This window comes from Chroicocephalus ridibundus, chromosome 1, assembly GCF_963924245.1.
Source record: "Chroicocephalus ridibundus chromosome 1, bChrRid1.1, whole genome shotgun sequence".
In the NCBI taxonomy this organism is placed as follows: domain Eukaryota; kingdom Metazoa; phylum Chordata; class Aves; order Charadriiformes; family Laridae; genus Chroicocephalus; species Chroicocephalus ridibundus.
The window spans coordinates 125,498,566-125,525,954 of NC_086284.1; the positions used below are offsets into that span (position 1 = coordinate 125,498,566).

Below are 27,389 nucleotides of genomic sequence, written 5' to 3' on the forward strand. Positions count from 1 at the left end.
CAATAAAATGCCAAACTACAAATCTAGCCCCGCCCAAGGGGGCTGCACGGGCACTGGCAGGCTTCTTCATGAGAGGGGCAGAAATGGGGCAGGGCAGCAGAGGTGCCTCCTTTGCCCAGCGAGAGCAGCCGTGGGTGGAGGCTGGGTGTCACAGCTCCACGGCTGGCACCAGCGTGCATCCCACAGCCCGGCCATCCCGTGGGCTAAGAAGCATTTGCGGAGATGCCCAGGCAAGCCCTGATGGCCGCGTGGCCCACCTGTCTCACCGCTGTCGAACGGTGAACAACTGCCGGTGCTCAGCTGGGGAGAAATGTCTCCTCACAAAGAATGCTTACTACCCTTGCATGTGTTAATTACTTTACAGCCTCTTGCTATAAGCAGTTAAATGTTTGCTTTTCTGGGGTTAAAAGGGCCAAGAGTTTAGAACTGGGTCTAAGAGACACAGAGGAAGATGACCATCCCTGTGCGGGACTTGTACAGAGCCAAGCAGAACCAAGCGTGATTTGGACAGGCTGGATCTTCCAGATGGGGAAACTGAGTCACAGAATAGTTCAGCAACATTAGTTAAGCTACATCCAATACAACACCAAGTCTGAGGATTACAGTGTATTAAAAGCATACCCAGATTCTGAATCACAGGTCTGGGTCTTTTGCTAGTAGAAATGCTGCTAGATGCAGGGACTTTGCATACTTGCAGAGATTTTTAAATGACAAAAGTATGAAAGAAATAAGAATTATTTCTTGTGGTTACTGACGTTGCTCTTTCTGTTCAATGTAAATAACATCCCTGCTTCATGCCTTTACGTCTAACATCTTCACGGACATCTTTCCGCAGCATGTTGTGTTTAGATGTGTAAAATACTGTGGGTCCAAAACCTTGGGTTGCAAGCCCAGGTTTGCAAATGGAAGACAGTTTGTCAACTGGGAAGTGGAAGTACGATTGTAAACAAAAAAGATTGGGAACTTCTAACTTCACAAACCTTAACGAAAAATAAATGGCATACGGAACCAGATGACAAAATGAAAACAAACCAATAAATACATCCTAAAGGAGAGTACACTTTTATTTATGAAAATATTAAACCATGTTTATATGATAGAATAATCAAACTGAAAGAAAACCTTATTACTTGCAAATTTGTATATGTGATGCAGCAGTGGGGAGACAAAACTGCTCTTGAGTGACTAGATATACTTCTGCTTTCCTCCGTTTCTTTTAAGCCTTAATTAGAGCCAGATGTTTCTTATTTCCTTTCTTTTTTGTTTTCAAGCCTGAATAAAGTGCGGTGCCAGCAGTAAACACCATCTTTGACTTTTTTTTATGTGTCAACTGCATCTAGCTCAGTCAGAGTCACAAAACAGTAAAATTCCAGCAAAGAAGTGCAAGCTTTCACTCCTGCTGTCATTCCTGTCAGGAGCGGGAAATGGGCATTACTGCTCCTGGGGCTGCCACACCAGAGCCATAAAACTCCCGGAATGTGTCTGAGAACCTTGTCCCTGGTAAATAACACTGGAGGCAGGCTGGAATGCCGTATACCATGAACGCAGCTTCCCCTCCCCTAGCCTTAGAGTCCTGGGAGCAATTTCTAGTTGCTTAATTGCTATTCAGTTGTATAGATCTGCAGTCTGTTTTCCATTTCTTCTTTGTCCTCCTCAGGGAGGCAATGGCTGGTAACCACTGTATGTAGACATAACCAGTTCTGCTCCAATTTCATGCCCTTACTGTGACATTGACCTCTTAGGTACCATCCCCTGCAGAACATTTTGTCATTAAATGGCAGTGGTCTATGCGTAAGAGCTTTCTTTCTGAATCAAATTGCAAAGTATGTTGTAGTATTTAAAATTATGTTTTTCAACTAATTTTAAAATGCCTTTTCATTCTAAGAAGTGTATAAAATATAGAAATCTGTGAACTGCCACCATTATGTAGCAAGGTGTTAGAAATTACTGTTCTGAAAAAGTCATCTGAGGACTACTTATGCCTTATGTGACAAATATTAGGCTTTTTACTCCCACATATTTTTTGAGCAAGCACATATTTTACCTAGAATAGATTTTAAAGGCGAGAGCCCAGCAGTTTTCCAGTTGTCTATCTGCCTTTTAACAGATGTGCTGCTGTTGCGCAGTCCTTGGGAGTCAGGCTTGCTTCCACTACTGCACATGCTAAAGGGCTTTTTGGATAAAAAACTATTCTGTTTTCTTCCACTGACTTCTGTACCAGTAACTCCTACACCAACTGCTGTAGTTCAGAGGAACTGGGCCATGTGGGAGGAGTGTGTTAAGGTACCAGATACACCAAAGTTTTCTAGTGCCTCAGTTTTAAGGATGAATGAACCTGTCGGATTTAAAATCCTTGCTGTCAAATTTATTCTTAGTTCAAGCTAGATTTAGATACAAGGGAAAAAAGGTGTGTCGTGGTTTTGGCCAAATTGGCCAATGGCCAGCAACAGATGCTCTCCCCCCACCTCTCGCACACGGGGAGGAGGAGGAGAGATAAAGAGATTTACAAGTTTAGAAGAAGCTAAACTACTTTAATGAAATATTAATAATAAAATAAAAAGGAAATAATAAAATAGATACAATGTATACAAAACCTTATCAAGCTCCCAGGATGATGTCACTGGTAGGCACTGGAGAAGTCCCAGACTGGATTCAGCCATGGGTGGGAACTGGATTCCAGAGCTGGAGTCAGGAACACACGGATCGGGATCAAAGGCAGATGAACAGACAGGGTCCTCCTCAGATGTCAGCCATTAAAGTAAGAGAGTTGACCCTTTGATCCCTCAGCTTTTATACTGAGCATGGGGCAGATGGCCAGTTGGTCAGTTTTGGGTCACCGGTCCTATCTGCTCCTCCCTGCAGGTGGGACTCCTCTATGCTTTTCCGTTTCTGACCCTCCAACGGGGCAAATAACAAAATTAGCTGACCTTGGTTATTATAGCAATAAGTATCAGCAAGAGCCTCTCTGCGTACCATTCCTTGGCACTAACTGTAAACATTGGTCTTATCACTCTGAGAATGAACTGTTTTCAGCACAATATGCTGTTAATTTCAGAGAGTTAGAATAGGACTAGCTAAGAAGCAAAATTACTGAACAGAAAGTTGGTTCTGTTTTACCTCAAACCAGGACAAGGTGTTTATTTACAGAACATAGAAAAAATATCACAGTTCTTAAGCTTTACAGAGATGTAGCTAATGTAAATGAGAGAAAGCCACATTCAACCTATTTATCCTCATGGTAAAACCTTAATGGGTTCCTTCCCTCCTGTCAGATAAGCTCCTCGCCTTACACATGTGTGTGCCTTTATCAACAGTGCCAAAGGAGTAGACCCTCTACAGCACAACCGTTCCACGTTACAGGCATTTTCAGACTCTAGCTTTGTCTCAGGGCTGCAGATGCCCATTAGTGCTTAGAGCACATGAGGTGCCGGAGAGCACCACTGAATTTGTTTTCTCGTGAAGGGACTCCAGCTCCCACTCTCTGACTTTTCTCCATGGTACAAACCTTGGCGCTGAAGTTAGGACAAGTGGGTGAGGTCCAAAGTGCTTTCTTGATCCAGACTAAAATACTAGAGTGCACCCAGTAGAGTGGTTGGGGACCCAGGAACTGCAGAAGCTTTTAAGCTGCCAGCTCAGAGATGCCCTTTTTTCCCCAGTACATTCTGTTCTCTGGTTGTCCAGGCGGTGGTGTCAGTCTGCTTTCCTTTGGGCTACTGATTCCTCACAACATTGAGTGAACTCTCTTGGGCTCAGGCAACACCACCCCAAGACCTGGCTCCCCATACTGTGCATGAGTGCCTCCCTCCGTGCCTCACCCCAACACCAGTGCAACCAAGAGGTCTTGTGTCATCCCCATAGGTGGAAATACCTTCCCACTGTGAGCCAAGCTTCTGCCACACACCGGAGTTGGTTTGTCTTACACAGAGTCAATGCCAAAATGCACATTTTACACGATTGCCCAAGTGGGATGGGGCATGCAGCCTGTCACCAGCCTTTCCTTGAGGTCAACCATGAGACTAAGCAGTCACACTGGTGATGTGGTTGGAGACAGCTGACCCCAGCCCCCAACCCCAGGGGATATGGTGACATTGGCACATTTGATTTTCTAATGCAAACTGGTTGATTACCTAATTGGTTTATTTAAAGCTACTTCTACATTTTTATAGTTTCTGACTGGTAGTTTTCAGAAGTCTTATGCAACTCTCTCAGATTTGTGAGCAACCAGATGAAATGGGAAATTAGGAAGTGCTAACTTTCTCTCCCTTACCTGGTCCTGGAAAAATTTGGAAGTTTTCTTATATACGGGTAAGTGCATCGCACCTGAAGTTCTCCATAGTTCACAAAAAAACACTCTCAGTCAAATACGTAGTGAAGTGGTATGAAATTCATGGAATGATGAAAGCAAGCCATGGGACTGTAATCTTCAATGAATAATCAATTTATCCCAACAATGCAGTCTGAGAGTGGCCAAAATTATTTGCTACTTTTTGTCAGCTATGGTCCCTAGTTTTAATTTTAGAAACTGGTGAAAAATATGAAGAAGCCAAAATCTGTATTAGCCAACATTTTTTCAAGTACACAATTTTTTTCTTTCAGAATGCATTTTCATTTTACAGCAAAAAAAGGGGGTTGTGTTTTTCTTTAAAAGAGAAAGGGAACAAAGTCAAATATAATCCTAAATGTTTTTATTATTAAGCTTGCCAAAACCAGAAAAGACCTGTTCTTGCAGTTCTGTTTACTTGGCTTGCTGGCTCCTCCATCACATGTGACACAGGAGACCAGATCCAAATCTGGGATCTCCTTTTTCCGTAGCATTTGACTTTTGTGGATCTGTAAAGCTCTACTGCGCAGACCTTAGAAAGGGTTGTTTTCACCTGTGTTGTAAATGACAATTAACTAGTAGAATCAAGGGAAGTTGACAAGGCAGCACTGACCTTTCCTGAATTCAAGTGCAACTCATTCAAATGTCTGGGTGGGCTATGAGAGTAACGTGTCTATCCCACCTCATTGTGCCCCATAAATGGTTATATTTTTCCCCCTGAAAACATGACAGACATCTTATATGAATAAATCAATTTTATTTAAATAAAATTACAGGTATATCTTGTCTATTATAAGCTACCATATAGTTTTTCAAAGGAACCGATATTTAACAATAATTTAAATTCTCTTGAGAGCAGCTACCTTTTTCTGAGTGGTGTTTGTAAACTTGTCAGACTTCCTTCCATTCATTCAACTCAAGCAAAATCTGTTGCTAGTGACATGCTGAAGGTTGTACCTTTTTCATCATAATAGGTACCTTACTGTTCCTGGGCGTCTCTTTTGAACAATGCTTGAGAGGAACGGGTCAGGTGTTCTGTGTTGCAAAAAGCCACCCTGCAACACGTGTTTCTTTCCTTTGTGGCACCAAAAATACATCAGGCACAAAACCCTACTGTGACACTCACTCTGCTTGTATTATAAGTATTAAGCATTAAATCCAAGAGACTACTGTTTCTTTGAGGCTTCAGGATCTGTTTTTCCTTGCAGTTCTTCCAGCTTAATAACGCAATGCCACCTTCTCTTATGCGAACAGAGTTTTTGCAAGAAGCCTGCCCTACAGTTCTTCGTAACAGACTGCATTAGCCTTCAGGTTGGGCTTCTTTAAAGGCATCTTTGCTAAGCACGGTTGCACCAAAACCAGCGGATGTGTCTGGTGGGCTTATTTGTCCAGTTCTCTGATCATTTACGGGAGATTCACAGCAGAGACACAGAGGAAGATGGAGGTGATACCTCCCAGCAGGCTGTGTCCTGCTCAGGTTTTCTCCCAAGAAAACACACAGACCTAAAGGCACCAGGCTGAGGCGATCACGGGAGGAATCGCGGCAGGCAGCCACTCTTCTGGCCATCACGTTCAAGTACTGGCAACTTTTGTTTCTGAAAAGGCGTTCTTTTTCAAAAGGAGAGTTTGCTAAGCACCCTACACGTTCACAGCTCATTCAGGTTATTGAATCCCATGAGGCTCACTTCGTGGACTGATTTTGGCTTACCACGACAGATTGTAATAATCTATAGACGATACATAGCCATCGTCCTCACTGCTCAGCACTACAGAAGCTTTATACGCCAACCATGCTAACAGGAAAAAAATTCTGCCCTTTAAAAAAATCCCAACAATTTAGAGACAAGAGTGATGTGGTACAATGAAGGTAAGATTATAGCTGGGTGTAATGACACATTGCGTTTGGCCAATGTATCCCTGCTGCAATTAACAGGCAAGCTCCTCAACAAAACTGTGGATCTTCCTTCTGGCTTGTGCCAACAGAAAATCTGATTTTAATGGAACCACAGTAACGAAACTCAAGTCTTAGATTTGCGGAGCAGAGTAAATATCAATTAATTCAGAGTTTACAGTGAGACCACTGCAAAGCTGATTCACGGAGCTAAAAAAATGCCATACCGACACCTAACTTACAAGAATGTCCTGAGACAGACTTCATTAAAGTTTGCCAAAATCTCCAAGGCCCTTCAGAGGAAGGCACTGAAGAAGGGCAAGCAATTATTAAGAAAAGTGGTGATCTTTGTCTGTGCATCTGCAGTTTCCCGTTTTACATTTCTAAACATAGAAATTTTGTCTGTGAGCCAACTATTCTTGCTAGATTCATCTGGATAATCTGACACCTGGTTACAAGTGTCATTTCATGATACTTGGCAAAGATCTAAAATAATTTTTAAAACTTGCCAACTGAAGTCTTCTAAGAAGACATATCAAAGCCCAGCCAGTTTATCTTGCTTCTCCTCCTGCTTACGTTATCCCTTTAGTTTAGAGATACAGCACCGTAATATTTGTACAGTATTAAATGTAATTTATCAAGAAAAGCAGTGAAGAAACTTGCATTGTTCCTGCCTATGAGAAGCAAAGTACTTTCTGAAGACCTCCTTCAGAATAAACGGCCTCACTGATTTTGGAAAGGCATTGATAGGCCTGGCAGTCTAAAATTCAGCATTAACAGTATGTGCAGCTAAGGAAGGTGCTCCTTGAAAACGAGAAGGTAAAAGATGGGTCCTGAAAATGAAGTGATTGTGTATGTTGCACTGAAGGTGAAACAGCTTTAGGAAAAGCCTTGAAATATTTTTATTTTCTGAGCCCTGGAATCACTTTGAGCTACAAACTATTTTATTGCCTATCTTTTTAAGCAATCAGTTTACTGCAATTAATAATTTCATGCTACTGATTTTTCTGGTTCACACTGAAAAAAATCTAGGGGAAACACAAAAGTAGAGGGACCAGATCCTACAGCGCTCATTCATCTGCCAGAGTCCGGCTCTGCATTCCCTTAGGAGGATCTGAAAATACTCAAATGACAGAAGGAACACATTTCTGCAGCACCAAACCCGACGCACTGGGACTATTTAAACATAATTTGTTGTCCTGCATTAGAATGTTTCCAAAAATAATTAGCAAATATTATTTTAGGTATTCTAAAGGGAAAGGCTGTTTTCCAGAATGATCACCTTACCACTGACAGATTTGTAAACCGGCGCCTGGCCACCAGCACGCATCCCGGGCTCAGCCCTCTGGAAAGCAGAGCGCACATGCAGTGGTACAGCACGTGCTCCCTCCTGCCCAGCTGCCCGTCCAAGTCTTTTGAAAGATGCATTAGAGCCAGAGCGATGCTTCAAAAATCCACCCCACAGGGGCAGTGAGATTACACCTATCAGTTATTTCCCTTTTGGTGAGGTTGGAGCGCATCCCAAGCAACAGTGAGCGCCGGGGAGGGCGCTCTGTTTCACACTGCATCAAGACTTCACTAATAGTGGAGAAAATAAATACAATTGAAAAAAAAAATTTAAGTCACTCACTGCTGTGGGTAGCTGGGCACAGAGCTACTATGAAGGCAACATCTGCCCTCCCACAGCTCACCTTGCAGCACTGCACAGGCTGCCAGTGCTTGCAGGGGTGACACAGGTAAAAGGATGCGAATCATCCTGCCCACAGATCGGCATATCCTGCTCCTGACCCAGGTGCTTGGTCCAGTCACATGTCTGCTACTGAGCCTTGCTGAAACACCACCAAATTCCACCGAAAGAAAGGAAGTAACTTTGGGAAAGAAACTGGCCCTGTGGTCAGGCGCTGCCCCACTGGACGTGCCTCGGCCTTTCTGGAAAAGAAGTTGCTCCATTCGCTGAGGGAAAGCAGAGTCAGTTCATTGCCTTTCAAAGTCAAAGAGGTAGGACTACCTAGGCATGAGAATGAATAACTGCAGTGGCTTTTGATCATCATACACCTCTTCAGTCCTCCTACCAAGCTTGGTGGTGTCTCTGCAGGAGTGGACACACCATACACTCTTCAAGGAAACACTGAATGGGTTTTCAGTGAGTAGTTCTTTCCATTTAACATCAAGTCACAAGCAGAGACACAACGGTGTTGTACAAGACAGCTGCAAGACTTTTTTTTTAATCTTAGGATCATATAATTGTCTAGGTTGGAAGGGACCTTAAAGGTCATTGAGTCCTCCCATCTTGTTCTACTGTTTTCCAGGTCTGCACAGTTATTTATGCACACTTACTTGCAGGGCAACAAACACCCTAATTATGGAAACTGAACAGTCTGTTCAGCAGCAGCTGGAAAACATTTTGCTTAGCTTTTAATGAGGCAAACACACAGACTTCATCATGCCGCCTCATCCAGTCCAAGTCTGTCTAATACTTGTCTAGTTTTATTTGAAGCATGTGATAAGCAAGGTACTAGTGCAACCACCATAAATTGATACCAAAGTTACCCTCTGCAAGTAAAGATGTAACTGTGTAGATGTAGACAGTACCTGGGGGATATTTGCATAGCTAGCTGTAGCGAAGAATGAATAAGATGGCAAACAAACCTAGAAATGAGGTATCAATTAGCCTAATGGTAGAGCGGGTAAACTAGTCATGCCATATTCATACTAAATTTCATCTTCTGACTCCTGATCTCGTTCAGATGTTTTCAGTAATCCCATTTCCATGGACTGGGACTGTTTAACCTTTGAACGAACTGCCCTGGAAACAACAACCAAAAAAAAGAGTTGTCAATAGTAACTCCAAGGCTCATCTGGCCATTTTTACATGGTAAAAAACTATTTAGCTCTTGCATCTCATTGGGGAACGAGGATGATTGGTTTATGAAGACTTGGAGTGGGCCACTGTGGAAGACATCGTAAAGAGGGACAGTGATTTCCAGCAGAATCTGGGCAGAAATTAACCCCAGGCCTTAATTGTAGATACCTGTATTTTAGCACGAGTGACCGCTATACAATGCGAACATGTGCTGTGACATCACCATGTGCTGCCTGTGACAGTACCACCTGTATGCACTGCTTGTAAGAGCTTGTTCCTATGGACGCATCTAAGAGCGTACACCTTAAGCAAATCTCAGTGTAAAGTCTAGAAAGTTCAATGTTGTGCAGGTACAAGACCAATAGCTGTGTTCACGTGGAAGCGTACTATAAAGCTGTGAAGAAGAGTGAGTCTGGCCAGCCTCCCCACGGATGGGAACTCTGCGCAGCATGCCGTGATCAACCTGGAGGGGCTTGTCTGATGCTGCAGCAGCCGCCATTCCCAGCATCCAAAGGGGTGGAAGATTGCTGTCACTTTCTCTACAGTTCCCATCCTTTACATGACAAATGGGTTACCCAGCCTTGAGTGTCGGTGCCTTTTGGACTGAAATCCAAAAAGACATGGCACCTCCTCGGCGCAGAGCAAGACTGCAAGAACTATATATGGCCAAAACAATATTAAATAGGGCTATTATGACGGTAGGGGTAAAGTGAGGGGAGAGAAGCATGTTTAGGACAGTGCAGGCAAAGGATTGGTAAGGTGCTGCAGGCAGAAAACAATCACACATGGAAGAATCAGGCTCATTTTTACAACCAAGTTAACTCTGCAGTGGGAATTTTGTCAGAATTAGCACTGGGTGGTGAGGAAATGGGCTAACTTTAGAAATTAGGGGATGAAACTGGCTAGCGAAAAAGGAATCAGGCCTAATCACAGGAAATTGCTAGCAATGAAACCTGTCCAATAATCTTCAAAGTTAAGTCATGAAGCCTGCTGACTAAGCCACTTGGAATTAGTAGAGATAAGGACTGGGAGAGAAGATATTGTAGGAAAAAAAGGCCTCTCCTCCCTCTAACTTTTTATGCTCTTACAAATGTGGAAGATTATCAAAAAGAGCTCATTTTATGTGAGAAGCATTATACTGTCAGAGCTGTGCTTTATGAATGTTTTTGCCCTTCTAGTGAAGCAGAGAGTCATGTTGTCTTCACTGATTAGTGATATCTATTCTTATTTTACCTTGCAAGACAATTACTTACTTTGTGGAAACATTTTGATTTGTCAGTGAAGCTTTTATAACATAAAGCTCCTGCTAGACAAAATAGACAGGTCTCCAAATTTTTAGTGTTTCAAGTAACTTACCAGCTGACAATCGTGTAATTCACTGCAAGTATAAGAAAAGCAAAGGCATAATGCCAGCAATAGCACATGGTCAGGAACATCATATTAGTATGGTCCGTCTGATTCCACTCCGGGCTCCCATTTGGAGGATAAAGCACAAAACCAATCTGAAATAAAATAAAAGATATTTAGCAAACATCATTTGGTGTCTGTCCTATGCCATATCATGTCTCATGCTACCCATGACAAGGTAGACACTTCATTTTCTTATAGTGCTGATTATTCCGTCGATTATTATTAAAAACAATTTTGCAGTCACACTCAGATGTGATGGATCATTTCACAGTTTTGTGCAGAAATGCCCCTGAAGATGCAGAGCCTGTCCCAGAGACCCCCTGCTCTTGTCCAGCAAATTACGGAGCCGGCCCAACAAGTCCTGCAGCGATCACAATTATGTGCTGTAAGGAAAGGGGACGATGCTCAGCCATGTATTGTCTGAACCACAAGCCCATCACCAACCAGCAAACCTGCCCGGCCATTTGCTCTGACTCACTTCTTCCCAGCAGCGTCTGGGAATGTGTTACATGCTTCAGAAGATGAATAATAAATTAATAAATAAAGGCGAGCCGTAAGTCTATTTCTTCTGGGTCATCCGGGGAACAGGTCAGGTTTTGAAATTATGTAAAAATGGAGCTTTCTCACCCAAGGCTATAAGTTCGTGTGAAATACGTAGCTGATTTGTTTATTCAGAGCTGGGAAAGATCAAACCCAGATTAATGCATAATCTGGGAAACCAGTTAGCCCATGGCTACACAGGGGTCTGCTTTGACAAGCACCAGTCCTCTGTACTCTGTACTGCCTGATACTCTTAAAAATCACCGCTTGGCAGTTTAGCTGAGAATTTAGGATCCGGGAAGAGGAGGGGAGGAAGGAGGAGAAGAGAGAGTGCATTTTGCATTTCCATGCAGAGAATTCAATGAATGAGGGTGTTGATGATGCAGAAAGAAAGTCCCTTCACCTTTCACAAATCTGTCACGTTGCAGCCAGTATGTGGTTTTCAGTCACACATACGGTTGAAGTCTGATGCGGTTGTGAAAAAAGCCACACTTAAATATCTTGTATTTTTAGTTCTTCAATTTTTCACTTTGAAACAAAAACCACATTGTCTCCAGAGCTAAAGAAATAACTTGTTCTAAAATTAGACCAGGCAGACAACAAAGAATAAATGGTTGCATGTAATTCCTCTTATGTAAAGCTTCTTAAATCACCAAAGAAACAAGAAAATAAAACACCAAATGCTGCAGCACCAGGTTCTTGAGTTCACTTATAGAAAAATACTGCCGTTCCGGAGGTCTGTTTTCTTGCCAGAGCAAGTATTTAAATATTTGATTTGGTGCTGTGTGTCCAGTTCTCCTAAGGAACAGCAAACGTTTTTATTAATCGTGTCTGGCCAGCATATAAAAAAGGGAAGCCAGTCTAGACATGCCGGAAAGAAAAATCACTGGAGTGACCTCAGTTCTCCACTATAAGATGAAACACACATCAGCACTAGCGCTCCCATTCCTTTGTCACAAGAGCGCAGCAATTCTTCAAATTCTCTCTCTTGTTTGACAGCAGAGAAAGGGTCGCTATCAAATATCTATTAATTGGATAGAATCACAAGTGAGTGAAGGCATGGCAGCTGCATTTTGAAGAGTCCTTTTGGGAGCCACATCCCTGAAATATAAATGTTTGGGCTGTTTCTTCTTGTGCTCAATTTCCCAAACACTGGAAAAGCGGGAGGCTTCACACCACTCAATCGCTTGATGTGAATTGTGAGCTCAGATACCTTTCCAACCTAGGGTGCCACTGTTGAAACGCTTTTTAGAAAGTAGAGAGGCAGCCGATGTGAAAGATAATTTGCGCCTTTGTTCAATATATGCTCTTCGAGCAAGCCAAAGGGCGCTTTGCCTCACCTACCCAGTACGCCGCTGGGCATTTACTCACTGCTCCACCAGCTGACACTGGGGATGAGGACTGTCTTCGCAAAGAACAGCATATATTGCTGGGCTATAAAATCACCGCCATTTGGCTGGAGAATTTTGAACAGCACGTTCCAGAGATCAGAGGGGATGTTCAGTCGCCAGGGAGAGCTCAACAAAGCCACCTTAGCTTTTTTATTGATTCAAATAAAAGACACTAGAAGTAAAATGGCTTCTTCATCTGTAAAACAGATATGATAAATACTTTTATCTCTTTAATGGGACATTAAGAGTGCATTGTTTTCTATAAGTACTTTGAGGTCTGTGTTTAAAGGGCGTGTTATATCACCGGTGAAACATCTGCAAAGGGGTAAAGACGAATTTTGGCAAAGGAGGAAATTCCTAAGGCAGAAAAGTGACCTACCTGCCAGAACCAGCTGCCTTGTAATATGCAGAGGCTTGTGCGGAGCATCTCTAGCACAATACTGCCACGGAAAAAAACTTCCAGAAATATGCAAACAGCAGCCCCAAAGATTGCGAATAGCAATAACTGATGAACATGAACATCCAGCATGGCTCTCCCATGAAGATGGTAGCAAAAGAGAAAACCTGGAATAAACAAAGTGATGAGTTTCAGATATTTTCTTCCCTTGTAATCTCCCTGCATCTGCTATTAGAAAACAATGAACTTTTAGCACTTCTCTTTATGCCAATATTGCCTTCTCACTTGGACTGAGAGTAATTTTTTAAGGCTGATGCCTACGTACTGTGTACTCTTGAGATCAGGGCAGGAAATTGTATGGGAAGCTGCAGCTCTGTCACCTTTCGTTTAAAACATGTTAACAAAAAGTCTCATTCATCTGTCTCTGCAGTGTAACAAGAGGGATGCTATGAGATATACTGTGCATACAGGAAGTATAAATTGAGTGTGTCTCCAGTGCAATTCCAGCATGTCATTGATGTGCAGGTAAATGCACTCCCACTGGCTTTAGCTAGCATGTTGCATACCATGTCGGAACACACATTGAAGCACGTGCCCGAGCTACTGAGCACTTACCCAAAACAGGATTTTGCTGCTATTTTCATGGCATTTCTGTTGCTATCTGAGCCAGTTAGGAAAGCACAGGTACCCCTCTACAACGAGGGATCATGCTCTGGGCTGCAGTGTAGACAAACCCTCAGGGTTTAAGGAGGGCCAAGACTGATCTTTTTTATGCGTTTCAGGGAGTTAAAGACCCAGGTCCCGTTAAGGCTGGTTTGAGATTCCCAGCCCAAAGACTGATACCCCTCTGCAAGTTTCACGCACACCCCTGCAGGGAGAGGTAGACTGACCTTCAATAAACACTGCTAAGGAAAGCATCATCCTGTCCATGGCCACCGGCAACGCATTGGTCCCGTGAGCCACGATGTCAACCAACCCTGAAATGCCATAGAAGAGGTACATGGTGGCGTGTTGCCAGTTCATCAAGTGGTCCCAGTGCTTTTCCTCGTAATTATACAACTTCAGATGAGGTCCATCGGGAACAAACTGCTCGGCCACCATTCCTGCGCGTGAAATGAGAAGTATAACTATTTGTCCTGGTGCTTGAGGTATAGACTGATGATAAGTCTTCATACAAACAACAGAGGCAACACTATATCCCCACACAGCATAACACCAGTCAATTTGGGGTTTAGTCTGCCTGCCTGAGGATTGCTCTGGGTGATTGCTATGTTTTGCTCCCTTCTGCTCAGGTCGGCTGCTCCCAATCAAGTTTTTAACATGTCGTCCAAATTCAAGTGAAAATTCACAGAGCCCTCAAAGATATTAATTTTATATCCATTTTCAGGAAAACAGGCAATGGGTGGAGGAGAGATGAAACAAGTTGCTTTGCTGAGGGAAAGACCACAGAGTGAGCTCAAACATACGTTAAGCATCACATAATCCGGAGAGGAGAAAACCAGAGGAAACCAGGCTTCAGCTCCACTCCTGGTGGGACTATTTGCATCTTGCAGTTTCCAGCAGTGAAAATGGAGACAGCTATTCTGTGCTGCTTTTTTTTTAAAAAAAACAATTGCTATTGTAGTAGTCCTCTGACTGAATTTTTCAGCTGCCTTTCCCAGTGGTTCAAACGTGAGTATAACACATGCTAAAGTCCCCAAAAGAAAGATTTACCGTTTCAGTCCCCTGCAATATGCAGGATGGCAGACTTCAGACTCTTAATTCAAAGGGGATTTTTCCTATAAAGCCATAAAAGGAAATCCCTCCACCGTGCAGAGTTATTAAAGGTCCCCTGAGAATCTATACCGAGTTAGTATTTGAATTGCTGTTCCACCGCCTCCCTTACCTTGGCCCCTCTGTGTCTTGTTAACTAGCTGCAGTATTCCAGCAAGGGGAAAGCTGCTTTTAGATATTTTATATAATCAATGAAGTTTGGGAAGGGTTTAAAATATATTATGGTTCTAAAATATTAATTATATTGTTTATAAAGGGTGGGCCAGCATCCTGCTGTGAAAGTAGATATGCTGCAGAGCAAATGCAGTCTTTTTCCACCTTTATTTCAAGTTTTCCTGACACAGAAACAGCAGGTTTTGCTCCTTTTGCTGCTTTTACTGTTTGTCCTTGCCAGGCTTTCTTGTCCACGTTTTTGACTGGAACTGAAATTACCATGAGTTAATACCTTTTTGTTTCAGGGTGAGAATAAAACCACTAGATTTCGCGTTTTAACTGCCCAACTACCTCTAGACGCTGACTGGGAGATTTGTAGGACAGATGTCCCCACTCACACCTCAAAACGAACACTATTATTTAGGTTTTGGTAATTTTATAAGGCATATCAAAGTGTATACTGTACACACAACATCACTTCAGTGCTGATGTATCTTAAGTGATACAACTTCCAGAGGGGAAGGAAAAGAAGAACAAGATTTTGGCAGAGTCTGCCCCTTAGAAAGCAGGCAACTCTGAGCATCTAAAGAAGAGTAGATAGGTAGAATCTGAATATCTAAAAATACTAAAAATTTAGGTCCTTTTTGACTTGCAAGCCAAATATGCTGATCTCCTCAGGTCCTCTGTTATTTAGCTTACTTAATCTATAAAGGTAAATTGCTAACATACGGCCTGTTGGAATGTAAACAAGAACTAGGCACTTCCAATCAGCTGCACAGCTCACTAAACCACCCCCGTGGGTTTGTACCCAGGTCAGTCCACAACAGGAGGAGAAACAGCCCCCTCTCTCTCCCTGTTGCAGGAGTCCTGCAGCAATAACATCTGGAGTTCAGTCTTTCTTTCTGAATATTTTCGCTTTTGAATGACACGATTGAAGAAGCATCTGCATTTACATATTTTATCAGTAACTCAGTGGAGACGACTGACAGCTGGGATGGCTGGATTTGAAATAGAAAAGCAATGCTCCCGCAGCCTGGTGCTCCCAGTCTGCATGTGAGATTTGCCTAAATACTTTATCTCCCACCCTGAAGTAGTGAAAAGCATACGAACACTCAGATGGGCCAGCCGTGAAGTAGTCAGGAGACTGTAAAGAAGCTCCAGAAGAGAGCTATGGATTGAAACCATGTCACAGTCACAACTATGTAATTAACAGCAGTGGCCCCACTAGTTCTTAGATTCATGGTGTTTAAAGGACAAAATACCAAACCACAATGAGATATGTTTTATCAGAGAACAAAATTTTTTTAAAAAAAGTGTTAAAAGACACAGCCTTTTTGTTGTCTTCTCCAAGTCCACCTTACTTACCAATCAGGGCAAAGACAGCTTTGATGATCCCCTCAACAAACTCCAGGCGCTGAAATCCTGCCCTGGAACCAAGGTAGCAAGCATTCTTGTTTTTTCTACAGGCATACTTCAGTGGGTACTTCACTGACCACCACAAGCCAAAAAGAAGGAAAAAGCTTCCAGGGAGCGCGTGCCCTTTGAAATTGCCCATGGTTTTATGTTAGGCGATGCCTGAAGGTGAAACAAATGCAGATCAATTATGGGAATAGTAGGAAAATTCTATGGGTTATATTTTTAAAGTATCCCCTTGCATAGATCAAAAGAGTGTCACTGAATTAAGTACTCATACTTAATTTAAAAATAGATCTGGGTAATTATCTTCCCTGGTAGTTCAAAAGACCAAGCCAGTCTCCCCAGTTTCATAGCTTTGCAGAACAAGAGTAAGAGACCGAACTGCAAAGCTGAAATGCAGAGCTGGCAGTTGGCAAGTTAAGAGAAAAAAAGCCATAGTACACCATGTCATACTGTTGAAGTTGTACTAGCAAAAGAGAGAACGTGAATTGAATATTCACAATTCGGTTCTTTCACCTTTAGAGAGGGTTTTATGTTTCTTTACTGCACAAACAGAAATCAAGAGAATACCTGACTGAGGAGAAATGAATTTTATACAGAGCCGATGGGTAACTCTTCATTAATAAACTGTATTTGGTATTTCAATCCGGATGTCTCATTATGATTTACAAACATCAAGGCACACTCAACAGGTGAATTATGCACCCACAACTAGAAATATATTGTTAAGTACATCAAGTGCGCTGAGTGATAAGGTTATTAGTTGGTCAGTGTTACACAGTCATTTAAAAGCAGTGCCATTAATAAAGCCTAGTAATTCTGGTCATCATCCCAACTTTTAGGAGTTCCAATAGTTTCTTCATTAAAGTGACAGTTCTAACATTAAATTGCAATTTTTCTTTAAGTTATTATAGACTGAATTGTTGTGCATTGTGACCCAAAGGCATATTAAATCTTTGCACAGGCAATAACCAAGAGGAGCATTGGCAACCTGTACTTTCTGTTATTATCATTTCTGACTTAAAAATCGAGTCACCGTACTACACTGGAGCCATCTGGTTATGAACAGAATGTGGAGGCTCTGGTATATTTTTCTTTTCAGTAAGTATTTCCTATGGTCAGTGCTGCATAAGAAGTTTTAAACTGTGGCTTGTGGGCCATGGAGTACTTGCAGATGGTTCACGTAATGCTGTCTAGTCACGTAGTGTGAGCCCTCTCTTATTTCTGGAGGCTAAACTCCACTGAAAGCATTAATTATTTTTTTTAAGAAGAGAAACTTTTCCACATGCATAGGTCCTGAAGCTGCCATAAGACTATTACCCAACGGCCCAAGGAGAGGTGTCCTATATAGCCACAAAGGAGAAGAAAATAAATACGACTGTTCATGCGTAGCACGAGGCGGGCTGTGATTTAAACAGGGATGCTGAAGAGGGTCCTGGCCCCCCTGCCTGTCCCCTCCTCTTCCAGAGCTGACCCTTAAAGTCCGCCTGAGTTGGTGCCTGTGTGTTTTATTTGCAGGCGGGAAAGCACTGCTCACTCTCAAGCAGCCTACAGCGCAGCCGGGCTCTCAGTGGTGCGGCTGTGGGGCTCAGACCCACAGCTGAGACCCAGCCCCCACGGTCTTGCAGAAGAGGTTCCTCATTTCAGGATGTCTTTAGTTCAAAGACTCTGACCAGCTTGTGCATCACTGCCAGTACTCACTGTGCCATCGTTTGCCTCAAAAAGGAGCTGAAGTTTTAGACCGTCACCTAAACTTTGCTTTAAACTTTGAAATACTTCTTTTGCTTTGAAAGCCTTAATTTCTGATTCTTCCGAAACTTGCTGGCCTGAAAGACATTGCTGTCTTTTCAGACAGGTTGGGTTTTTTCCTTCTTTTAATGAAAAGAAGAGGGGAGGGGTGGGGAGTGGCCTTTCCTTGCCATGTATCTGGTCTCACTGAACACCATTCATTATAAAGACTTTATTCATTAGATATTTTATTATTCACCAGAGGTACATAGCACTCCAAATGGAAAGATTTACCCTACATCCCACATCAAAGCGAGATACTGGATTAAAAAGGTAAATTAAACCTCTGAAAAGCCTCCCTCTAGGAGAGTACGGCTGCCGTAAGAGTCAAATGAAGAACAGCGTGTTAATGTCATTTGTAGCGCACGGTATACAAAACTTCAAAAGTTATTCTCACTCTGTAAATTCACACCTGGTTTATCTAGAGCTCTAATCACTGCAGGACTTTTCTGCCCTAAGTCTGGGTAATCCATCAAGATACTCTGTTAAAAACTACTTTTTGCCGGTCAAAACAAGGGGAAAAAGGAAAAGACTGATACAGCAGCTACTGCTGTGTATCCAACATAAACAAAACAGAACCAGAAAAACTTATTTTTTACTATAAGCAATTCAATCATGTATTATTAGCTTTAGAGAGTGTAAACTTCAGTGTGAGTTCATCCAGAGATGTTGGGGACTATTTGTAGGATTTCTCTAGAAAGAGGCACATCGGATCTCCCAGCCAGTTGTTGCGGCAGACCTTTGGGACACTGAATCTCAACACAGTTGGCTTCAGAAAGGAGTTACGTGAAATTATACTTCAAATCCTTAGTAAACTTGAAAACATCATGACAGAGCTCGCCTTAAACTGATTAAATGTCCCAATTCATGAATTTTCTCTTATCAGGCCTGAGAGTTTATTTTGATGAGGCTAGAAGTCAACTGCCACCACACACAATTTTGATGTGACTGGGCAGTTTTGCCTACAAGTAACCCAGGTGATATCGCATGGTTTGGAGGCACAGTTTGGAGTGTGAGGCAGGGGTGCAACGGGAGGTGAAAGGAGGAGGACGGGATGGCAGGCTGCTGCCTTTCCACACTGCGCTTTGGCATCCCCCTGCGCAGCCCAGGACAAAGCATGTCCTGCCAGCTCTTCAGCACGGCTTGGGACACGGCCAGTTTTCATACCTCAGGTGCTATCTGTTGGATAAAGGTGGCATCAGCGGGTTATGAGAATACTTTGGCATCAAAACTTCCTTGCTGCCCACCACCTTCCCTAGAGCCCATCATCAGCCACAGATGTGAGCAGAGAAAATCCTGAGGCTGCCCCACAGCTGGGTGCCGTGAGGTCTGGGTTCGGCCATGCGGGGTCTGCTCGCCCTCCCTCCACTGCTCCCCAAAGCCAACCAGTCACACCAGGTGCTGCAGGCCTACCTGCAGCTGGTGACCTGCTTGCACGACCTCAACCCTGCCCAAATCCTGCTCCTAACCCTGCCAGGCAAAGCCGGTGGTGCTGGTGCCTACAAGAGGCACGCAAACAATCGGCGTCACCCAGCCACAGCCCTCACCGTGGATGAGTGGGTTTGGCTTTCCACCGAGCAGACATTCCCCTGCCCATCGCTGATCAAACCACCCCTATTACCTGCTGCGGGCACCACCCAGGATCCCTGCAGGCTCACTCAGCTTCTCATGTCTCCATCCTGAAACCTCACCACCCAGGACCCTTTCACCACCACCAGCCACGGAGCCACAGCAGCCAGGGCACTGACAGAGCAAATTTTGGACTTGGGCAAAGCAAATTTTGGACCCTACCTGGGGGAAGCTCCCTCCCCACTAGCCAGCAGGGCTGCCACCCCGACGTGCGTGCCCAGGAACCAGGAGACAAGACGCACGCTCCAGGCCAGATTTGGGCTTTCCACAGCAAGTATTCCTCAAAATCCCGCCCTCGGGAGGGTGTGGGACACGCCAGGAGGGGTACGCTGCTGTCAGGGTTCAAGGGTACCCATGGGCCTTAATTGCCCAACCAGCCTCACCCAGGAAGCCCCCACACCCAGGGGGTCGGGTAGGAAAGGACGGAAGAACAAAGGCAGGTTCCAAGTGAGCATTCAAGAAAAGGTGTGCATTTTGGGGGGTATTAAAAGCTGCCTTTTCAGCCTGAAAATTATCTCACCCTGGCACAAGAATGAAAGGCAGGTAAGAAACAGACTTACATGACTGATTTAAACATCTTCTAACTTTTTCAAAAGGGATGTTTCGCAAGATTTACTGGTTTGATTCCTGGTCTCTTCAGGCTGCCTCAGTGGGGACTAAGGCAAGACTTGCAAGTGGTATGGAGAAAGTACCTATACTGCCCGGTTACTCAGACGGTTTCTCAATCGTCTCTTGAAGAACTAGGTTAGTTTCCCTTTTTTCCCCTTCTCCCTTTACAAAAAAAAAGACAGGGGCTTAGGCAGAGTAACCTGTACTGGACGGGGACACAAGTGGTAGCCAAGCCAGCGAGCCCTGCTGCAGGCAGCTTCCCTTCCCTGCACGTTCTGCTGCCACAACAGCACGCCTCGCAATTTCCTGTGTTTATCAAGCCCTGGGGGATGTTAAAGAGGACAGTCAACCAGAAACGTGTTTTGTTTTGTTTTGTTTTTTTCCAGAAATGACACAAGTTATGAGGCCACAAACTCACTCTGCTGCAATGCATTCGTGTCTGCTACAGAGCCATAGGGTAACAGAAGTTAAAACCTAAGATTACACATGAGCAAAGTTACTGCAATGGTAAAAACGAAGTGTTATTTTTCTCCCATGTGCTAGATTAAGAAACAATGATGTGGAGTTTATAATATTTGATACGAAATGTTTTTTTGTCTCTAAAGCTGCAGGAATTGATCATGATGTCAGTGAGAATAATGCACCCAGACAAGAGGAGGAAATAACAAATTTGTAGACACTTTCTAATCATTGCACAAATTGTGATCATACAGCTTCTACCAAAAACTGGAATCCAGGAAAGTTCAATGCACCTAAGACAAAGAAAATCACAGGCAAGTTTACTTCACAACCAAAGTTTCCTACTTGCACTTAAAGATGTATTCAAGATGCAAGTGCCTTTTAGCCTGCAGCCATTAAATTGTGAACATCACGGAGACCCACGCTGATCTGAGAAACAATGTCTGCTGTAATTACTTTGTTCACTAAATGCAATGCTGATTTCATGTCACAACTAAAAGCATTTCAGCAACTACAGCCTCACATTTTCAGATGAGATCACTGCTCTGATGTTAAGGAAATACCCAGTTGGCACCTATAGCTCCTTCAGAATTAAACTGGAACTGAGTACTATGTATCCCAATGAAAGCAGGACTCAAGACTTCTTGAAATACAAAAAAAATTACAGTACAGCCTCAGGTCCAAAAAAAAGAGTTGGCATGAATAGGCATCTCTGAAGCCTGTAAGAGAAGAATTCACTCCTTAGTAAAATCTGCAGGCATGCAAGACAGGGATGAAGAATAAAAACACCACAGAGAGAATGACCAGAAATCTAGGTATTGGCTTTAGAAAGGAGGGACTCCAAGACACCAATTCTCATAGTGCTGCGTTGGGACCCACAACCTCAACTACTCTATTTTTTCAGAGCCTTCCATCTGTCAACAACTCCTCCTTCCCAGACACTTGTCCTACTCAGCCCTTCGAGTGCTCCTTGCTGTGTTTTTTCATCTCCTGTGACCTTCAGTTTTCTGGCTTGCTTTTCCCTTTCTCTGTGCATCTGCTAACTGTTTCTGCTCCCATATTGGAGCAGGCCATCTCTAGGGGTTATCCAGGGACAACAAATGCTCCATAATAATCTTACCATTGGCTCTTGATATCAGAGCAGCTGCTAGTCTGTGGATATGAAATTTTTAGTTCCCCCGGACTGCCAATTTGGACCCTTTTATTCAGATCACAACAAATTCAAAAAACACACGCACAAAAAAATAAATCTTGTAATTGCATGGGATACATAAGGGTCATTTTTTCCTATGAAAGATTCATAGTTTCTTTATTGGCCATAAAACCTGGTATTTCCTAGCACTGCCTGAAATAAAGGGTAAAATAGCATGGGTATGTGAGTAAACTATTGCAGGTATGAGAATGCTACCTCCTGTGGGAGTATGTTTGGCTTCAGCCACCGCAGACACTTCCCTGCCCGCAGGAACCCGGCGGTAGCCGCTGCCTTCTGCGGGGTGACCTTCCAGCTGTCCCCTCCGCAGAGCAGCAGTTCCCTTCCCCGCAGAGGTCACGGCAGACTGCTGCCCTCAAAGCCAGGTGCTGCCCGTGCACGGCTCCTCCCAACCCAGCGGGTGCGAGCAAGTTTTTGATTGTGTGCAGATTGTGCCGGACAGACGGCATGGTAGAAGGATGTGCTGCCACATCCCACTGCTGTGCTGCGGCAGCTCCTCGCTGACATCTGAGACTGGCTCCCTCTTCCAGTCCACCTGGCGCTGGGCTCAGATAGAGCTCTTATTGCTTCCTGATTTTAACTTGAATTGTGCCAGCTAGTGAAATTCCTATGTGCTCTCTCTTTTTAAAGTCAATTCCTCTCATTGCCTTTAAAACAGCCCAAGTCACTTCAGTGAACGACTTCTGCAGGACCCCAGGTATCCCTGAAGGCCCACGGTCAAGCAGAGGTAATACCACCAGTAAGAAGATTGTTCCCTGTACTCAACCTACATGTAGTAGCTTACCTGCATGTTCTCCGCTTTCCTAATAGGAAAATGGGAGGAGAGAGTAAAAGTTTGTTATCTCAACTGATGATTTATTGCTCAAAGACCATCTCTGGAGAGGAAATGAAATAAAATATTATTTGGTTTCTGCTAGCATCACTTTTCTGGACCTCGCCTTACAGTGTCTTCACAATACAGTCAGGGCTTCAGTGGAAGGATCTAGTAAGACAGCAAAGCTGACAGGACCACTGGACCATGACCAATATTTGTAATGAATACTAATGACCGCCTGGGCTGTGACAAATCCTGCATTTGACACTTACAGAGCACTTTACAGACTGTTAGAAGTTGCTGCAATTGTTATTTGTGTTTCCAAATACTTCTTGAAGACAAGGAGACATAACCAAAAATAAAGGGTGTTTACTGAGAAAACTCAATGTTTGAGTGGTCTAAAGTGCTATTTTCTGCCTGCAAGGAAGCCAGGTCTGAAAGAGAAAAGTGAGGAATTCTGTTCTTGGAGAGGGACAGATCTTCAGGAATGGAAGCCAGGGCTTGCTGACCGCAATATGACTTCTAGTTCTTCAGCTGCAAGGGTTGTTCCCTTACTGTGGCTACCAGTGACTGCAGAAAAGGAATTTAGATTCCTCTTCATTATGTACAGTACCAGATATTGGGATGACTGAGGCCTTCGAATGAGAAACTGGCATATTACCAAGAAGACCCTCTTCTAAAGAATCGCCAAACACTAACAAAATATGGTAAGCAAAAGCGTCATGCTGTGCTGTGCGTATTAGTAAGCTTTCATCTTAAGGATAGTCTCAAGTTAACAAAAATGGGAAGGGAGCTCATCTCAACAAATGCAAGAGCATCAGGAAGTCCCTGTTGGTGTTCATAAGAAGGACTCGGTTTTCTTACCAAAAAATTACAAACCAACCAATGTGATGCTCATAACAGCTCATACCTGGGCAACAAGCAGGTGACACCTATAAGAGATGAACTTCTCCCGTGCCCTGCTAGGGAAGAGACTGGAAACCAGGGGCATGTGTCCAGAATATTGCTTTCTAGTGGGACACTGTGCTGCATTTTGCTGTCTCCTCCTGCTGAGATCCAGCCTCTTCTTCTTGAATCTCTGCTTTCTGAAGTTATTTGATTAAGTGATTCTTAACCTTCAGCCATCCTGTCTGTCTGTGGAGTACAGTTAGGTAGTGTGAACCCTCAGGACTCTTAGCTGGCAAACAGAGTGATTTAAAATAAGTGTTTAAATCTCATGGATTTGGATGCCGTAACCAATGATATCTGAGTGTTTAGGGCTTGCAGCGTTGCAATGTGGTAAGAAGGAAAAAACAAATTCTAAAAAGCTTTCTTGTCGGTAATTTCCATAAAGCCGTGCAACAGAGCAGAAGGTGGGATTTGCACCTAGAGCTTTGCCTCGACTGCCTTGCCTTTGTACCCGGAAGTTTTCTCTGCAAGTCTTGTCTGTCGAGATCAGGGTGCTTGGTGTACGGCTTGTCACAAGGGTGACCAAGCGCACCGCCTCTACCAACTATTGCTTGGGGGAAACGCACTCTCAACAGCAGAAAGATGTGTGGGTCAGAAAAGAAAGAGAAACACTAATGAATAAATGGGAGCGTTGGCAAGGCAGCCTGTAACATTGATAATAGCTGGGAGAAATGGCTGGCTGAGCCCAGCTAGGAAAATCAAAATGCATCAGAGAAACAGGTGTAGTTCCTCTTTGTGGGACCACCTTGTAGTCACTAAACGGCGATCAGCTAGGGCTAATGCAACATTAGCAGAAATTAATAATAATTAGCAGTCCTCCATAATGCAAGGCTACAGTAGCAGCGGCTTCAGTTCCTGCTGCCCCTCAGATGACAAAATTAATGGAGGGAGCAAGAGTAACGCTATGGAGTAGGAACTTTGTAATTCAATCAGACCAGCAACCGCAGCAAGGGGCCGTATCCTCTTCCAAAACCACTGACGTTACAGATGCTACACTCTGTATCTTAGAAATCTCTCAAGTGCAAAGTCATGCAGAGCAAGAGTTTTAGGAATTTTGCTCAGATGGCATAAAAAATGTTATAGCAGGCCCTGATTTAGGCATAAATGGATTAGAAGGGACTTTAGTCTCCTTTTTATCTTCTGGAGCCAAAAGGAGTGCCAGAACTCAAGGTCTGGCTCACGCTGCACAATGAGACAGGAGTGCCACAGCAGAGTGACACTCTACTAAAAACTAACATGTTTCAAAAACAATGTTAAATTATTTATAATCCCTGGGTTTAGGAACTTTGCCTTGCTCATAGCTAGGAAGAGACAATCAAAATGACCACTGCTGCCAACTGCAAGTGAGCGTGAGCATGTTTGGTGACATCTAAGAAACGGAGTAGGAGCCAACTGACTGAGGTTTGACACTGGGGAGTCTTGATTCATGTACGTCTTCAGACTGGAAAACAAGGGGCCTGTTTTTGTGCTGCTGCACTGGCCATTTGCAGTACTGCGTAAAATGATATTTCCAGGCAGATTTGGTGTCCAAAAGAAGAATAAACAGAGAGCAGTTTGCCTAAACACAGGCATAATTATTCAAGCCACAACTCAAGGTTCATTTGACTTTTCTGCCCCAGCAGTTATTTCTACCCACACTCTCCACATCTGAGAGAAATCTGTTTGGTTTACCCAACTCCATTTGCAAAGAGAAAAATACACGAAAAGCCCACATAAGCAACCCTGAAAAGCAGCAAAAGACATCTGTGCAAACTTCGGAAATGTAACTTCAGTGATGAACTTGCATCTAAAATGGATATTGAATACATTCCTTTTACTTGTGATGATTTATGGTACAATGTATGCCATAATTTAAAGAGGTCTACAATAATATAAGGTGATGCAAAGTTATACATACTGGAGACACCGCAAGCTCTAGATATGTAAATGCATATTAATCATCATATATTCAGTTTTAAAATGAAGAAGCATAAATAACTTTGCTTTGAAGTACTTCTATGTTTCAGTTCCTAAGCTCTGAAATTTCAGAAAGCCATTTATCAGACAGGTAATTAAATGTTTGATACCATGTCAAGTACTAAGCATTATTGGGAGAGAAGAATATGATTTATCACTGAAAAATTGAGACAACATATTCAGGGACTGTAAGTGACTAACACCGTAAGTGTTTTTCCAAGGGTTATTCTATTTTGCAATAGAATAGAGAGGTTGGAAAAACCTAATTTTAGAGTTTCTCTCATATAGTAAGTAGACACGGCTACATGTAAAGTCTCCTGATTTTTCCTGGAAATTCAAGTTTGAACTTACGTCTCCATTTGAGGCACCCAAAGAAGAGAGAGGAAAAAAATCGGGCAAGAAATTTAAAACTATAGTGGATGTTTTATTCCCATCCCTAACACTCAATCCCCCTTTCTTTAACGATCCGGAACCGCTGCTGCAAAAGCTCTCGTACCTGGGGTAAGACCATGCGGATGACTCCAAGGGCTACAGTCGCGTTTTAACACCAGCAATCTTTTCAAAAGCTACTTCTGATTTGAAAGTCCCGTCCGCGATTTCTACCTCAGGAGTCCTGTCCCCCTCCCCGCCCCAGTCCCGTGGACCGAATTAAAGCAAACATGGAGTGTTGTCCTTTCACTCGGGAATACTAACACCACCACCACCACCACCCCCCAGCATATTAATCACCCCCCTCACCCCCGCCCTGCCTTCACCCCGCGTTTCCCGCTCTGCGCGGGGGAGAGCTCCAGCCTTTCCCGGGGCTGGAGGCAGCCGGGCTGCCCTTACCTCCTCCGCCCTGCTCTCTCGCAATTTCTTCCTCCGTCTCCCCCGCAGCCCCTCGGCCCCCGCTCCGAGGGGTTTCGCTGCCGGCCCGGGCCAGCCCCGCGGCCGCGGGACCCTCCAGCTGCGGCCGCCGGCGGATGCGCCGCTGCCGCCCCCCAGATGTTGGCGGCGCGGCCGCCCAGATGTTCCCCTGGCGGCCCCGCGGTGGGGGGGGGGGGGGGGTGAGGCGGGCGGGAGCGGGCGGTTTCCTGGCCGGGGAGGACCCAGGGCAGAGCCAAATAAAAGGGGGTCGGGGAAAGCCAGGTTTCGGCGGGATCCGGCGCAGCCCGGTGTCCGTCCTCCCCCCGGCTCCTGCCCCGCTTTCCAGGAAAAGCAGCCGGGGTCCGGGGCTCACGGCCGGGGGTAGCGGCTCCCACTCGCCCGGGCAGGCTGAGAAAAGTAGACAAAGTAGAGCGACTTGCTGACACACAAACCCTCCTTTGATCGCTGCGTCTAACAGCGGCTTTTTTTAATTATTTGCCTTTTTTTTTTTTTTTTCCTCCTCCCGTGGTTTTCTCCACGAAAATGAGCACCCGTGGCTGTAGTTCCTGTAATTTTGCAGGAATGTATGGCAGAGCCCTGAATCCAAAAGAAGAATGTCTAAAAATAAAATTGAAAGGATGAAGCCACGGTTTTATTTGCAAATGTCATGCTGTAGTAAACAGTGTTAGTGACATTACTGAATCACTCACAATATAGTGAAAAGCATTTTATACTGCACCACCTCTGTTATATTAGCCTGCAGAGAACACCAACGAAATCCTTAAATCTTACGTATGAAAAAAATCCTCCTTTGAGGTATTTGCCAGGAAGTTGTGATAATCAGGTTTTGAAGCTCTGTTTAAACTACACCAGAAACTTCCCTCACCTTCTCCCCCTGTCAGCATCAAGCTCTTGCGCGGCCAGTCTCCCCTGTGGCTGTTGGAATAGCCAAGCCAAGGTGCACCTCTCCCCACT

General features: G+C 44.0%; 1 protein-coding gene across 2 annotated transcripts; it reads right to left on the bottom strand.

Moving 5' to 3' along the window:
* Nucleotides 1-5,100: 5,100 nt before the first annotated feature.
* On the bottom strand, nt 5,101-26,719 carry TMEM45A (transmembrane protein 45A). 2 transcript variants are annotated; one of them, XM_063350210.1, is made up of 6 exons: nt 26,397-26,719; nt 16,105-16,314; nt 13,704-13,916; nt 12,796-12,980; nt 10,432-10,577; nt 5,101-9,018 (listed from the first exon to the last, which is right to left on the bottom strand). In XM_063350210.1, the coding sequence occupies exons 2-6, from the start codon at nt 16,292-16,294 to the stop codon at nt 8,925-8,927; spliced, it is 828 nt and encodes a 275-aa protein (XP_063206280.1). In that variant the 5' UTR covers nt 16,295-16,314; nt 26,397-26,719; the 3' UTR covers nt 5,101-8,924. The 2 variants fall into 2 exon arrangements, with proteins under 2 accessions (XP_063206280.1, XP_063206289.1); XM_063350219.1 differs by lacking the exon at nt 26,397-26,719 and adding an exon at nt 26,065-26,207.
* Between the last annotated feature and the right edge of the window lie 670 nt (nt 26,720-27,389).